The 15,517-nt window shown below is 36.5% G+C and overlaps 1 protein-coding gene across 2 annotated transcripts; it reads left to right on the top strand.

The window, feature by feature from the left end:
* The first annotated feature begins 1,307 nt into the window (after positions 1–1,307).
* elovl1b (ELOVL fatty acid elongase 1b) lies at positions 1,308–15,113 on the top strand. Of its 2 annotated transcripts, none has more exons than XM_079244511.1 (8): positions 1,308–1,425; positions 12,803–12,904; positions 13,007–13,197; positions 13,362–13,442; positions 13,538–13,594; positions 13,689–13,794; positions 14,107–14,243; positions 14,329–15,113. In XM_079244511.1, exons 2-8 carry the CDS (start codon positions 12,826–12,828, stop codon positions 14,683–14,685), a joined length of 1,008 nt encoding a protein of 335 aa, XP_079100637.1. In that variant the 5' UTR covers positions 1,308–1,425; positions 12,803–12,825; the 3' UTR covers positions 14,686–15,113. The 2 variants fall into 2 exon arrangements, with proteins under 2 accessions (XP_079100637.1, XP_079100636.1); XM_079244510.1 differs by lacking the exon at positions 1,308–1,425 and adding an exon at positions 9,814–9,974.
* The last annotated feature ends 404 nt before the right edge of the window (positions 15,114–15,517 follow it).

A 15,517-nucleotide genomic window follows, 5' to 3' on the forward strand; every position in this document is an offset into this window, starting at 1 on the left:
TTTTAATTTCCATTGTCTCAGAGCACAGAGATGTTGGCATGATAAATGTATATCGAAGTTAATTTAAAAAGAAAAAAACATTCAATTACTCCACTAAATTCCTACGGGATGTTTCACCATAAAAACTCAACAGCATTCATATTTTCAGAAATCTCTCAGTATCAATGACTTGCACAGGAAACAATGGGTGACTCACGTGTACAATAAATTGTTCCTTTTAAAATACTTCTGTCATCTTGAAAAAATGTGACATTGTAGGAAGTAGAACCAGTCAAGCTATTTTTCCACCTTTGACTGGTAGTGCTGTAGCCTGCTTTGTCATTGACGGAAAGCATGCTGCTTGAAATGATGAGCAAACTAACTTGCACTGCAGCTTTAATGTAAACCCCAAAATGAAGAAATAACTTTTGTGTGACTCTCATGCAATTGTTTGGGAGTAAATAACACATGCAAATGCACACTCCACTTTAAGAGATTCTGTCATTATCAACCAATTTAGTGTAGATTTAACATCTTTGTTGCAGGCACACAACGTGCAAACTGTCATTATGATATCCCTGTATCACACTCACCAAAAGAACAGTATTAATCAACCCAAGACTGAAATACCTGTCTACTTCCACCACTTTAAAACTCTGGGTGTGAAACAGCTGTACGTCACCTGTCAGGTCCCTTTACTTTAGGTTTACCATATGTTACATAAACTGAAACATACCTGACATGAGGAGTGGTTTCCAGCTTTGTTTGTAACACTTAATATCACTGTTGTTTGACAGCTAGAAACAAACTGAGTTTTTATCTTATCTAGGTATCGCATTGTGTTGAACAAGGCACAAATTTCTGTCATCTGCAGCTTAGAGTGAGCCTGGTGAAATATATAATGTGGAAAGAAGTGTGCTTCTTGCTGGCTATTTATAAAATAAATTATTGTAGTATCAAAAGTTATTGCTTCTTTTTACTATCATTTTTTGTTATTGTTTTTAATTATCAATTTATCTGGATTCTTTCCTTTCATATAGAAATAAACTGGATTAATTCTGTTTCTTTTCTTTTCTTTTGCAGTTGCTTTTTAACTATTTTTTCTTGTCAAATTGTCAAAAAATGATGAAAAAAAAAGCAACTGCAAACTTCAGATAGCACTACTTGGAGGCCAACTGAAACTACCACAAAATCTTACATTGAGAAATACACTTGAGTGTGAGATGTCTGACATTTGATACAGTCGGTTGATTACGACCATATTAAGCGACTGACTCACAGCAGTGTAGAGATGACTCCACCTTTTCCCATCTCCATCAAAGGGTTGGGTCCGGAGAAACATTTAAGCGGATAGGAAGAGGAAGCTGAGCTAACTTCACATTTACACGCGTTTCCTCATTTTATCAGCCATCTTTCTTCAAACTGCCGAGATTTACTTGAGCATAAGTGAGTAGCCTTTAACCTTGTTTTAAACACTTTAACTGTTTGCTAAATGTTGACTCTTGAGTCTTGCTTAGTTTCCGTTGAATTTCTCTTTTTTTTCCTTTCCCCACCCCCGGGAAGGGGAGTCCGCGCCTTGTCAGTTTCTTTCAGCGTCTCAACGTTTTATTCATTTAGCAGCCAAATGTTTTGAATTATGTTATTGTAATTAATGTACAGCAAAGTCCTGCCTTTACATTTTAATAGTTCATAACTGTAAATTAGTGGTATTTGAAAATAAAAATGAGTCGTCATCTTTGACCTCATGTCCGGTGTTGTGTCAAAACGTGTATCCCGTTACAGAATGTGTGCATGTACAGTTGTATTTGAAAGCCAATTAACTTAGTTATTTCGACTGTGATTGGTTCAGCATTTGGGCCTGTGGCAAAACTCTCATTGACATTTGTAAAGTTAACATTTTGCTCTGTTGAAGGTATAGTGTTGACTGTTTTATTAAATTTCCTCTAGTCAGACTGTCCGATGCTGCTCAATCTTCTGATTTGAAAGTGTATTTACAGTTTATCCACAAAGTATACATCATGGCAGTAGGTTATTATTTTAATTTCTGAGGAGATATCCCCACAAAATGATTTACAAATAATGTTGGATAAAAACCTGGTAGTGGTAGGTTTATGTTAAAATCATAAACTTTCTTTAATTTTAGACTTGTTGCCCAGATGAAAGTGTATTTCAACATTCCAGGCACTGCACAAGGATTTGTTAATCAGCACATACAAGTAGAAGTGTAGACACAGCTACCTATCCATTTTAAACCACATCCAAACATGTGATTGGTGCTGTAAGTAAAAGTTGTGTATTGCCTGATGATCTGTATAACAAAAATAATAAAATAAAAACTTTATTGTTGTGAGAATTTAGACTGAAAAATCCACAGCCAGCTAAACTGGAAACTGTACCCAGTGTGTCTTGTTGAAGTTAAATTTAAAATATCTGGAGTTTTAGTGCTAAGGTGTGTTAAAAGTATAGTTGCCACAACAGTTTCATAAAGTTTTGCAGAGTGACTATCTCAAGTATTGCAGGCTGTTAGTCACCAAAAAACATCATTTTAGACCTGTAAAATATTCAACTGTTTTGTTATGTAAACGTAAAAGTACTGGTTGATACTACAGTTGTCTAAAGAATATTATTTGCATTAGATCAAACAATCAAATGTTTTTTTAAATGTTGTAAAGATGCAAATGGGAAGATTATTAGCAGCTTCATAAGAATATGATGTCTTTGTTCTGTAACTAGTTCACATTAATGCTTTTTGTTTTCACATGATTATCTGCTAAGTTAGCTTATGGACCACTTACTGACTGTTGACAATGCAACAGCCAACAATGATGAGATAAAGATGGCCTCAAGGTCAACTATTGCAGGTGTGTCTCCTGTAGTAATGTAAACACAATGGCGATATTGTTACAGTTTCCATTAGTGTCCTGTTCTGTTATCGTTTCTTTGGTCTCCCTTGTCAACATCCTTTTCAAATGACTATTATATTGAGGAGAAAACAGAGCTCATGTAAAAGAAAAAAAACTTTAAAAAAAGTTTTTTTTACTTTTGAGTTTGGGATGTTTATTCCGTTATATTTTCCACAGTTGGTCACAGACATGTCCTTAAGCTCTCTGTAGTAATTGCTGTAAAGTGTTGTGCTAAGTAAATTTAAATAACCTTTTCCCTCAACACAAATAATGCACCACTATATTTATTATTTTACAACCCTGATACAACAAACAAGTTTTTGATGTTTTGTAGATGTCGAAGTGTTCATTGTTTAGACTTCACTCTGGCAAGTGGTTTTTCTTTACTTTAGATATGACTTTTTTTTTGTCAGTTAATTCAACTCCCTTGTTAGCTTTTTAACAGAAACTCACATTTTGCATTTTTTCCATGATGCTTATTGACTGAAACAGTCTTACCTGAATGCAAAAATGTTTCTTAATGCTTCTCATGGGATTTATTGGTGGTTCTAGAAATACATTTTAAAAAGCATGAAATAACTCTTTCCGTACAAAATATTTAACAAAACATTTTGATATAATTGGTGTCTTGTTTAACGTTTAAGGGTTTATGCATACTTGTGTAATCACTATCATCAGCATTGGAGTAAACTGTATGATTTGCACATAGCGAATGGCTTGCTTTGGGGCGTTCTTCCAGAGGAAGAGATATTAAGTTTTCCAATAATACTGACCTGGAGTTTGCCTGGTTAATGTTTGTTGTAATGTCTTTTTGATTAAATGTTGGCTATAATTTGCTTTAGTGTAGACTCGTGAAGTATGTCTGTAGTAGATGTAGCATGTGACTTTGTGAAATGTTAAGGCCAGTAGGATGAACACGTATAATTGTCTTTTTACAGTTGAGTCTTACTCGAACAAGGACAAGTTTTTCATTATTATTCTTTATTAATCTGCGTACATTCGACATAATGTGGGTTTCAGTACCCTACCCAAGGATATCAGTGCAAATAGAACTAAAACAATGAGGCTCCAAAAGTATGTTATTATCATTTTTTACACAAAGTATATCATGTAGTTGACACAAGTTTGACATAATGGGTGTTATTTATCAGAGAGTTGCACACACAGTTCCTCCCTTATCAAGCTATCAAGGCATCATCCTTTTAAGTTAAGATTTTTATGTCATATCCTCCCTTTAAAGGACATCTTGCATAGCAACAACTATTCACTTTGATTCTTCATTCTATTTGTTTTTTTAACTGCGCATAGTAATTGTAAACACACTGCACTGCATACACTTCACCTCTAATTTTCATATTCTTTCCCCTACGCAGGTCGCTGTAACTCTTAGTTGGTTTCCTTTTGCTTTTTCAGAAATTATTTTAACTGAGTCATTTGAAATCGCAACCACTAGTTAATACATTATGGTACATAGATGACAGCCTTCGTGGTTTAAGATAACTAGTGTCAACTTCATTAGCTTTCAATATGATAGAATTGGCATCAATTTCTTAACCTTACAAAGCGCCAAGTTTTCTTTTAATTATCAATATATATTGGAATGTCTCTTCAACTTGCAAATATAAAATAACTTATAATAATCTACCTTTCATGATACGGATTCCACACCTTATAAATTAATGCTCTAGAAGTTTATCTGGCTCGTGGGCTTAACTAATTAAGTATAATTAGGCCCCACCTCTCTCTGAGTTGTCACATTCTGTGTTCGCGTGCAGAGCAGATGTGTCACAAAAGGCTAGCCTACCACCGCTGCGCTTCAGAAGGTGGTTCAGTTAACAAAGTTAGACCTTGTACATGTGAAACAATTTCATTCTTGGCATTTTGAAGGCTTCCCGCCACACTGGATTAATTAAACCCATTAAGCAACAAATCTTACTTTGTAGTACACCTCTGAAGACAGCTGCTACTATAGAAGTATTACTCATTTATTGTTTCAAATAAATTAATGCTGGTTAAATTCTGCAATGATGCACGATTTGATATAAAAAGATTGTTTTCATGTATTACAAATGCACATATATATGTTTTCAGTGGTTTGATTTTCATTCATACATTTCTTAGCATGTCAGGTTAATTTCCTACTTGGTTGTTGGTTCAGACAGTTTAAATACTAGTTTTAGTAGAGTTAGGTGAAAGGTCAAATTAAAAAAGCTTTAGTTGTGTCAAAAAACAAAAAAATAAAAAAACAAAGCAGAAGATGGTTTATTTGGCGTCTTGCTCTCTGTAGTATAAAAGATCCATATCAGAAAGTTGCTGATTATACATCCAGCAGTTTTTAAGCTCTAAATGTGGAAGTTATTGTAAGTGTCTGAGGTATTGTTGATAGACATGGATAGTTTCATTCCAGTCATTTTGTCTTTCATCATCACAACCTGTCTACCAGGTTGGTTTTTCACTTTACATTCTTGCCAGTCTAAAGTGGTTTTTTCGGGGTTTTTTTTTTTTTTTTTTTTTTTTTTGTTAGTTTGCTATTCGCTCTAAATCGGCACATAGGACACCAAAAATGATCTTCAATTGATATCCACCCTTGTTGTGTGGATATATCAGTTTATGTTCTGTTAAACCCACTGCACCTGCTAAGGTGCTGCTGCTTCAGTTTGTTTGTATGGCCTTACATAGGAGATTATTCAATTATTATTGTTGTGGAAAGTTACAGAAATCTGAATAATTTGTGCGTGACACCTGCATGGAGAGGCAGGCAGAGGGAGGGGCATGAAGAGAGAGAATGAGACTAGTATTGATTAGAAGTTCTTTCCAAATATGCCCCCCCTCAGCCCACTGCATCTGCCTTTTAACTACTCGCATCCAAAGACAATAGGGAAGGTATCAGGAGAGCGGTGGTGTTAACATGTCAGTCTTGAGGCAAGTTCAGTAACGTGTGTGTGTGTGTGTGTGTGTGTGTGTGTGTGTGTGAGTGAGAGTGTGTGTGTGTGTGTGTGTGTGTGAGAGTGTGTGTGTGTGTGTGTGTGTGTGTGAGAGTGTGTGTGTGTGTGTGTGTGTGTGTGAGAGTGTGTGAGTGTGAGTGTGTGTGAGTGTGAGTGTGTGTGAGAGAGAGAGAGAGAGAGAGAGAGAAGCTGTGATGCCAATATGGGCCAAAATTGGGCAATTGACAATTGCTCCCGAACACCATGTTGAATCAATGTTGAAGGTAAAATGAATTTAACCTGGTACAAGCAAAGTATACTTCATAAAGTGGACAGCAAGTATGTGTCATCTTTGGGAAAATACTTAAAAATGTGAAAGAAAAAATGGTCTTCTTATAGCTGCCAGCCTTATACCTGAGCTACAAATAATATTATTGTGTATTCTTGAGGATATATGTCACACATTTGTTCATATGTCCTAATGTAATTTGCATTTATATACAATACATATTTTTAAAAAATAAAAATTTTGAGTTTTTTCTTTTTTTTTTCTTTTTTTTTTGCAGATGCTTTTCAGTAAACTCTTTCCAATCCATATGTCTAGTGTTGTCTGCCATGATTTGTTTTTTTATTAGTCAAATGAGTATTTTTTTTTTCTGATTGTTATGCTTTTTGTCTAAACACATGATGAATTGACTATTATTGGGTATGTTTTGTTTTTTTCTTTCAAATTGAATGCACAGTTCCTCTTTTTTTGTTTTTTTTTGTTGTTTTTTTTTTGTTTTTTTTGTTACCATGCCATGCAATTCCCTTTTTGTTTTAGCAGAAAGTCTAAAGCATGCTCAGAAAAATAGTTATTTATAACGCGATTAAACATTAGGTAGTGCCTTTATATTTTAATATTTGTTCGACTATCAAAGACTCAAGCTGTTTGATCATGTCTTTTGTTGTCAGTTTTGAAACATCCATGTAAGGTAATATGGTCACATCAGATATGTTTCTGTAAAGAAAATGTAAGCTGTGCCTATTTTTGCGGCTTCATTCTTATTCTCTGCAGAACTTGGGGTGTCCTGTCTACTCATTTGTTGTGTGCATATTGATGCTGAGCTCTGCTGGAGCTTGCTAAATCCCACATTTGATTCAGGACTAAATGTTAAGACTGTTATATTGCAATCAAACCACATTTTGGTGGATATTTGCAAATGTTAGGTGTGATGCAAAATTCATGTTGACCTTCCTGATTATGCAATAATGGCTAAGATAGTCCTTGCATAACTTCCCTGTTTTGGAAACTGTTGTAGACTTACTTGTGTACAAGCTTTGCAAGTGTTGAATGAATGTGTCTCTTTATAACAAGGCTATAGAACAAGTTGGAATGACTGAGACTGAGTTGTAACCTGTGTGGAGTAAAAAAAAGAAAAAAAACCAACTTGTTATTTTAAGACGTTTCTCAGACGCAACATAACTAAGAAGGCCTGGGCCCCAGCTTCTATCCCTGGGCACGGGAAGCACATTATGCAAATTCTTTTGTGACTGTTCATTTGTCACCATGTAAGCTCGACTGGCATGTGTTTTCTTGACTTTTATGCATGCAGTTTTTATAAAACCATTTCATGCAACAACTGTACAGCTTAACGTGACCTTTAGCACAGTGGCAAGGCCTTGGCTCAGAGTCAGACTTATCACACAAATGCGTTAAATGCTCGTGGAAATTTAGGAAAACTGTTTGAATACCTTTTGCTGCACTTGCTCTTTTACATTTACACCTTCCATTAGGCAACTAAAATTAGTTTACACTTTAATAATTACTGAATGTCCCTATTTGCATTTTGATAATATCATAAATGTGATGGTTATGAATGGAAACTTTATCACTGTATGGTCAAACAAACTTTATTAGTAATATTCAGTTAAATTAATGATTTTATATAGCTTGTGCATATTAGTTGTAGATGTGTGTTCAGTCAGTCTTGAGTGTATTTACTGAACTGAACTGCAGATACATATTTCTTATGGAACATTGCCCAGGAAATAAAAAGGGTGTATGCATAACATGTTGTGTGGAATATTACTAACTCTTGTCTTTTTCTCTCATTATGTCATCTACTGTTCATACTATATACCATCTTAAAAAAAAACAAAAAACCTAAATTAAAACTGTATGGAGTATTTATATAAATTGAGTAATTGTATGGATTATTCCTTAGTGTTTTACCAGATGGACATAATATGAAAAAGTTGCATTTATTTTCCTCTGGTAAAATAGCCCCACTCTGGTATAATCTGAATGATCGCAACTTTTGATGATTATCACATTTCTAAATGAACCTTATCAGCAGTCAGGTCATTTCTACTTTGTAAACTACCACAATTGGCATTTCTTCATTTTTCCATTTTTACTTTGAGTTGTTTCCTATTTTGGATGTTGGAAAGGAACTGTTGGTTTCACAGAACCACATACCATCTTGGTTAATAAAATAGTTAAGTTGGTGACTGGTGCCACAGATCATCTATTTTGTCGGGTGTGTTTTGGTATTCAGAGGAGGGTCTGAAGGGCACTGGAATGCTACTACCACTACCCCCACCCACCCATCTCCTAGGGCCAGTGTTACAGGTAAAACCTGCTCTGGCAGAAACAACACCACTGAAGAGTGCGTTTACATTACAAACTCACATGTACCCGATTTTCACGTGTGACTAGACCAGCCAAGTTCAGCTCTTATCTAATGACATAGGAATAGACAGGGGAAAATTCCTATTCATCCTTTATCTGGCATAGGCTTTCCGGTGCATTGTAGATGCTGCCGGGTTTCTATTGCAATATTTTATGTATATGTTTCCATTGCAAATTTCTAATTTGTGCTTGGAAAATATTTTTTAATTAGTAACATACTTTGGTCAGAGCCTATATATTACTAAATCTATTAACAAAACTGGACAAATTGTGAATGGAAACATTCATTTTCCCCTTTTCATTCATTTTGAATGGAAGTTACTGTTGGCAAAACTAAAATGATCCCTCAGTAAAGAATGTGTCTAAATATTATTATTACTTTGTTCCTGTCTGGCACGGCTAGGTGTAACAGTGAAATCAGAGTGGTTTATTTATTTACTTTTTATGAGACTGAACAAAGCATCCCAAGATACCAAACACCTAAAATTTTACGCATTATCCTATGAGGCTTGTGTACCTTCTCCACAGTCATTTTTAACCATCAATGCTGTTTTATTTCATCTTCTAGTTATCATGATCTAGATGTTTTCTTGAAAGACAGTTAGATTAAACTTGTTGTCTTTAAGTGCACATGCAACTACTTGGAGTAGACAATGCAGCAATTTAAAAATCAAACAGAAAATATGTGTAATATAGGCAGTCTTGTGCAAGACAGAAGATGCCTCGTGGACTGATAAAAACATCCCATGAAGCACAAACTACTTTATGGTGAAACTTTGCTCATGACATTGTCACTCACCGCAGGGAAAGAAATGGAAGCTAGTTTTGCTTTATGGGTGTCGGCCGGGTAGAGGTTCAGGAAAGGCGTAACAATGGCCCCTTCATGATAACAGAGTCTCCACTGATTTCTCGCCCGCTCCCTGTGAATAATATCATCAGCCCACCCTGAAAGAAAACTTACAGTCCAGAGCTGTGTTTTTCAGTGAATGAGTGCAAGGTGTGACCATGAGAGCAAAAAGGGGGAGGGGTGTATAATTGTAGCTCATTAAGGTCAGGGCGGAGGTCATTTACACATTAGTCTGGTTGCTTCTTAATTTTGAGAGGTTTTTTTGTAGTTTTGGTTTAAATAGAAGCTATCTGTCCCTGTAAACCCAGTTATTGCTATCTCTCAAGGATGCACTCACACACATTCTTTCCCCTCTCTCTCTTTCTCTCTGGCTCAGCCTTACTCCCTCCCTCTCCTTCTGAGAGCTAGTTATTCATCCACAGTGTGAGTCAGGGAGGGTGGGGATTTGGAAGACTGCTGTACCAGTCACACTTTGTCAGTTTACTTTCTCATTCCTTACCCCGTCTCCATCTGTCCTCTTCTTTCTGTGCTGTTTCACTTTTCGCTGCTGCCTGCCTGCCCTTCTACCCAGAGAAGCTTTGCAACACTGAGGGAAGAATCTTCTTGGCTTTTGATGACTTTAAAGAAAGAATTTTGATTTCAACCAGGTGAGTTTCTCAGGTTTAAATGGGAGTGAAGTCGCTTGTGTGAAATCTACTATCATGACTTATTTCTTTGGGTAATGTTTCTCCTGTTTTTACATTTACAGAGTGATTTTGTAAAAAAGTAACTTTTTACAAAAGGACACTTTATGATTTTAAATAGGATTCAGTGCTGCTGACTTTCCTCCCCCTCCTTCCTTTTAGTCTCTGCTCTGTTTGTTCATCATTAACTCCTAACTAGTGAATTTGAGCTCTTTTTCATCCTTATGACTCATTGACATGGTTCTCTGAAGACATGTTTCTCCCTTTTTCCACCTTGGCAGATGTGAACCAGTTACTTTCTAGCCAAAGTTAGTAGTGAATTGGTGTTTGTGTTAGGAAATGCAAACTGAGCAGATATGTTTGCAGGATTTTACCTGCTCTAGTTTAGTTTGGGTAATAGAAATGATATGTGACAGCTGTTCACTTCTTTCTGCTGAGGACAGAGGCCATTCTCTGAGGTGCTTCAGTAATCACATGTCCACAGTAAAATTGCATCACTGTGTCATGGGAATGCTAGACACTTTTTAAACTCCTCTCATAGTCATGAGAAAGTTCTTGTTCTCCTGTGGAGTTTTGCTGGTGCTGCTGATGCAGCTAAATGAGGACAAACTATCAAACACCAGTTTGCAGCAGACCAACATTTATGGTCCTGAAATTGTTAAATATTGGAGCTAAATATGGTGTGTCTCAAAGTTTTTTCTGATGATTTAATCTGGTAGGATGGGTTTTAGACCAGCGAGAGATTGTCTGTGTAAAACTGTCTATCTGGTTTCACAAAAATTGAGGTGGTCTGATTTTCTAACTGCTATCTTCATCTGGGTTTTAGATGTTCTTTCAATTTATTTTTTTTATTTTTTTTTTAGGGGGCGGTGGTTTTCATGGTCACAAGATAATTCCCCTGACTTGCATGATCATTTTTATTGGTCAATATTTGTTAAAAATTTCCACTGTTAAGGAATCATGTGCTTCCTTGTCCCTCTTGAAGACTGTGAGACTTCTGTATTTTTAACATATATAAATGGAATTAATTTATAGTTAATTTTATTATAAGTTTGCTCAATTTTTTGTATTCATGACAAAACAAATATATATTTTAGTTAGATGGAAACAAGAATAACACATGGGCTTCTGCTTTTCACCCAAAAAGTAAAATGAAATCTGATTTATTTGACCTGTGCAATTTCAATTAAACAAATGTTCACTCAGTAACAGATGATTGACCAATGGGGTAGCCATGGCTATGGAAGCAGAGTGGGTGTGGACCTCAAAGGGCCCCCAATCTGCTCCATGAAGTAAGTCCCATAAAATGCAAGTCAATTTAATTAAAACATCTGATCAATCTTGCTGTTCAGTCATTTTCCCTCAGAACAAGACAGATTCTGCACCACTGACATGATGGTCCTCTGAAGTGTGAGGTTCCTCACCAAATCTCTGTATGAGATTATTTAAATGCCTTGTACCTGGCCTGTTATGCCACACCAGAAAGTGCTTGTTTGGTGACAACACTTTTGTCTGCAACAAAGAAAACATTAAAGCAAACCAACCAAAACCAGTCAATCAATACATTCACAAATGAGACTGGAATACTAAATCACACATAAGCTTATCCAAGCAGATAGTTAAGTAATAACAAAGCACTGAACATGTGGAGAACTTGGAATAAGCTGCATGGTGTATGTATGGAGAACAGGAGTGTCCTTCAATCAGTGATATATAGTATAATCTCTTTACTTTAACTCTGTACTTTTCAGTATCAATTTGGTTACACATGTACAAAATGGAAATATAAGACATCTAATCTGCTGTGAAGTTTATCAAAAAGGATCCTTTTTTTTTTATTTACTAAGGAGATTAAGGGGTATCTTTGAAGGCCTTGACGTGCTCAATGAGTCAGTTTTGGCAAGAAGTGAACACAAAAACCCAAATGAAACTTTAAACAGTTTTTTGCAAATAAAATTTCTTGCTTGATATTTGGGGATAAGCAGGATATTAAGCAGAAAATTCCGACTTCTTTAATGACAGGGTCTTTAATAGCTCTGCTCTGACTTTTCATTCAGTAACTTGAAACAATTAAAGGAGGACTGTGGGCAGTGCGAACCCCGTGCATTGTAGATTGTACATCACACAATAGCTCCCTCTGGGCAGACCGCACCCTGTGTGTCTTATCCTCATTGAATATGCTTTTCTGTTCACATTTAATGTGATAAGCCTTTGTCAACAGAAAATATCTTATCCTGAAAACCATATCAGTATTCATTTATGTGTGCTGGCTGCAAACTCATCTTTGGTGAAATCATTGTTAAAGCACTTGAAACTTGATTCCCCCCTCACCCATTTACCCAGACGTACACACACACAGTGAATTTCTTTTAGGAGGGCAGATTGTGTTTTATCCCCCGAGTTTACTCCTGCACACAGTCGGCTTTATTGTGGGATGAGAGATGCCCTCCCAGTTTGCTGTAGCACCTCCTCTCTGAAATCAGACCATGTCTGATGAGTGGGTCGAGCTGCAGCGAAGGATTCTGGGATTTTTTTTGGGAGTGCTTGTTTGGTGAGGGATGAGCTGATACAGTCATTTCATTTCAGTCCTGCTGAATCAGGAAGTGTTCTACATGGAATGCATTTATTGGACACAGGTGATAACCAGCAAAGGAAAAACATTAACTTGTGTTCCCACAGAGGATTGGTCAATATATCATCTGGGTTGAGTGATATTAGACTGTTAAGTGAAATTACTACTGTGTTTGACTGAGAAGCCCAAACTAACAATACTTTTTTTTGGTATTCTTCAGATATTTGGATCACAAGAAGGGATATGGCCAGTATTCTTCAGGAGATTAAGGAGCTTGGCTCACACGCCATGGATATCTATGACTATGTCTTGGCAGGAGTTGGTATGTGAATTTATTTAACACAATACAGATTGAATCATGTGTGATTATTTTTCCCCCTCATTTGTTAGATTTAACTGTATTTATTTATTTTTACCTTTGCAGATCCACGGCTGAAGGGGTATCCACTGATGCAGAGTCCTTTTCCCATGACCGCAATATTACTGTGCTACCTTTTTTTCACACTGTACCTTGGACCTTGCATAATGGCCAATCGGAAACCCTTCCAGCTCAAGGAAGCCATGATAGTATACAACTTTTTGCTGGTGGCACTTTCGATATACATTGTGTTTGAGGTAAGAATATGTCATGTTATTCAAAATATGAGTTATTGATAAATGTTTAAAGCTCTCATTGGATTTTGTTCCATTTCAGTAGTTTTGCAATAAATGAGTTTTTGGTTCCTTATTTGGTAAAAGCATTGCTTGAATTCAAATACATTTTTCTTGTTGCTTTCTAGTTTCTGATGTCTGGATGGGCTACAACTTATACCTGGAGATGCGATGCAATTGATACCTCTGACAGTCCTCAAGCTCTCAGAGTAAGTTGGCAAATTCTGTTCTTAAATGATTATTTAGTGACCTTACATGTGTTTAGAAACGTACTCGCTGTTAACCTGAGCCTTCTGATCTCTAGATGGTTCAGGTTGCATGGCTCTTCTGGTTCTCCAAGATCATTGAGCTGATGGACACAGTAAGTCCAGTCCATTTTTTACCTAGTTTCTAAATTGTGAAAAAAAGTTTGTCAACATTGCTTGGCTTTGAATAATCATTTTCGTTCTTTGTAGATCTTCTTTGTTTTGAGGAAAAAACACAGCCAGATTACCTTCTTGCACATCTTCCATCACTCATTCATGCCTTGGACCTGGTGGTGGGGAGTTGGCTATGCTCCTGGTGAGTGCACTTGGTGGATTTGAAAATAATTAATAGAGAGAAGAAAACAGCCACAGGGTGTGGTGTGTTTGGTTAAGCCTGCATACCAGTTGGTTTCACAATCAGCTATAATCTCATTTGTTTAATGTCAGCTTCTCAGATAGAATATCAAGAAACCTTGTGCAGGCTTATTTTAAATTAATGATGTCTGCTGAGTCATAATAAAATGATTAACCCTAAATTTCAGGATTTAAATGGAGCTCTGACTGTTTTGCAAGGTCAGACATGAGATGGCTGCAGGTTTTGGTCTTAACATTTTTGTTGTCCTTTTAGGTGGAATGGGATCTTTCCACGCCATGGTGAATTCTTCTGTCCATGTCATCATGTATTTCTACTATGGACTTGCTGCTGCTGGACCACGCTTCCAGAAATTTTTGTGGTGGAAGAAATACATGACTGCTATTCAGCTGGTAATAAAGCTTCACACTCCATTTAATTTTTTTCTATTTTTTTTTTTAGTATATATTTGGATAACACCTGATTTCTGTCCAACAGATCCAATTTGTCCTGGTCTCACTCCACGCCACCCAGTATTACTTCATGGACAGCTGCGATTACCAGTTCCCCATGATCATCCACCTCGTCTGGATGTACGGAACCTTCTTTTTCATTCTCTTCTCCAACTTCTGGGTTCAGGCTTACGTCAAGGGTAAACGGCTACCGAAGCAGGACATTAAGCAGCATCAAAATGGCTCAACTGTATACACAAATGGCAAACACCAGGAGAATGGAAAACACCAGGAGAACGGCACCAGTAATGGCATCAACCATGGAACCACCAATGGCACCAGCAATGGTTCTGCACACCATGAGAATGGCAGTGCCCACAATGGCAAGATGAAGAAGGCCTAGGTCCTCTAGAAAAATATTATCCAGTCAACTTATTAAAATATTATGGATTCCAAAGATAATTTGACTGTTTCCCAGATTTTAGCTTGTTGTGCAAAATATGGGAGAATGACTTGGTCAATGATTTCCACACCTGGGGTTCCACGTGTGTTTGTTTGGTTGGTTTGTTTGTATTGGGGAACCATCTAAAGAACACAATATATGAAGAGAAGATGTTTTGACCTAAATCAGTCTTCACTGATGTTGCAAACAAACTCTTAGCACAGTTTCACTCTTAGTGGCCTTTCAGTTCAGCCTATTTGCTGACTTACACCCCCCCCCCCCCCCCACACACACACACACACACACACACACACACTCCTTCCCCCCTTGTGGACAGATGACTGTACAGTTTCTATAAAACTTGAAAATCCAGTTTTGTAAATAGTTTTACAATAAACAAAAAAAAACTAATTATATTGGTTTGCTTTAGACTTTCTAAATTTGTTACATTGTGTATTTAAAATTTAATTGCAAATAAATTGTTTTAAATTATCTTGCTCTATATTTTGCGTCCATATTTTTTCATGCATGAGTAACTAGCTGAAAATATTTTCAGTTCTGTATGGTGGATCGTTTGACAAGAAGAAACTATTTGTATTGCTTATATTGGCCTCTTGTCTTTGCTATCCCAAGTATGTGAAGTAAGTGGGAGGTAAACAAGAGATCCATTATGCTTTGTTTAAAAAAAAACAAAAAAAAAAAAAAACTGGCACAAGGCAGAAAAAGGCATCCTGCAGACCGGATCGATGTTCACCCACCTCAACTATTCTTGAAGGTCAGAAAAGAGCTGTAT

The sequence above is a fragment of the Telmatherina bonti genome (assembly GCF_933228915.1).
Source record: "Telmatherina bonti genome assembly, chromosome: 8".
NCBI classification, from domain to species: domain Eukaryota; kingdom Metazoa; phylum Chordata; class Actinopteri; order Atheriniformes; family Telmatherinidae; genus Telmatherina; species Telmatherina bonti.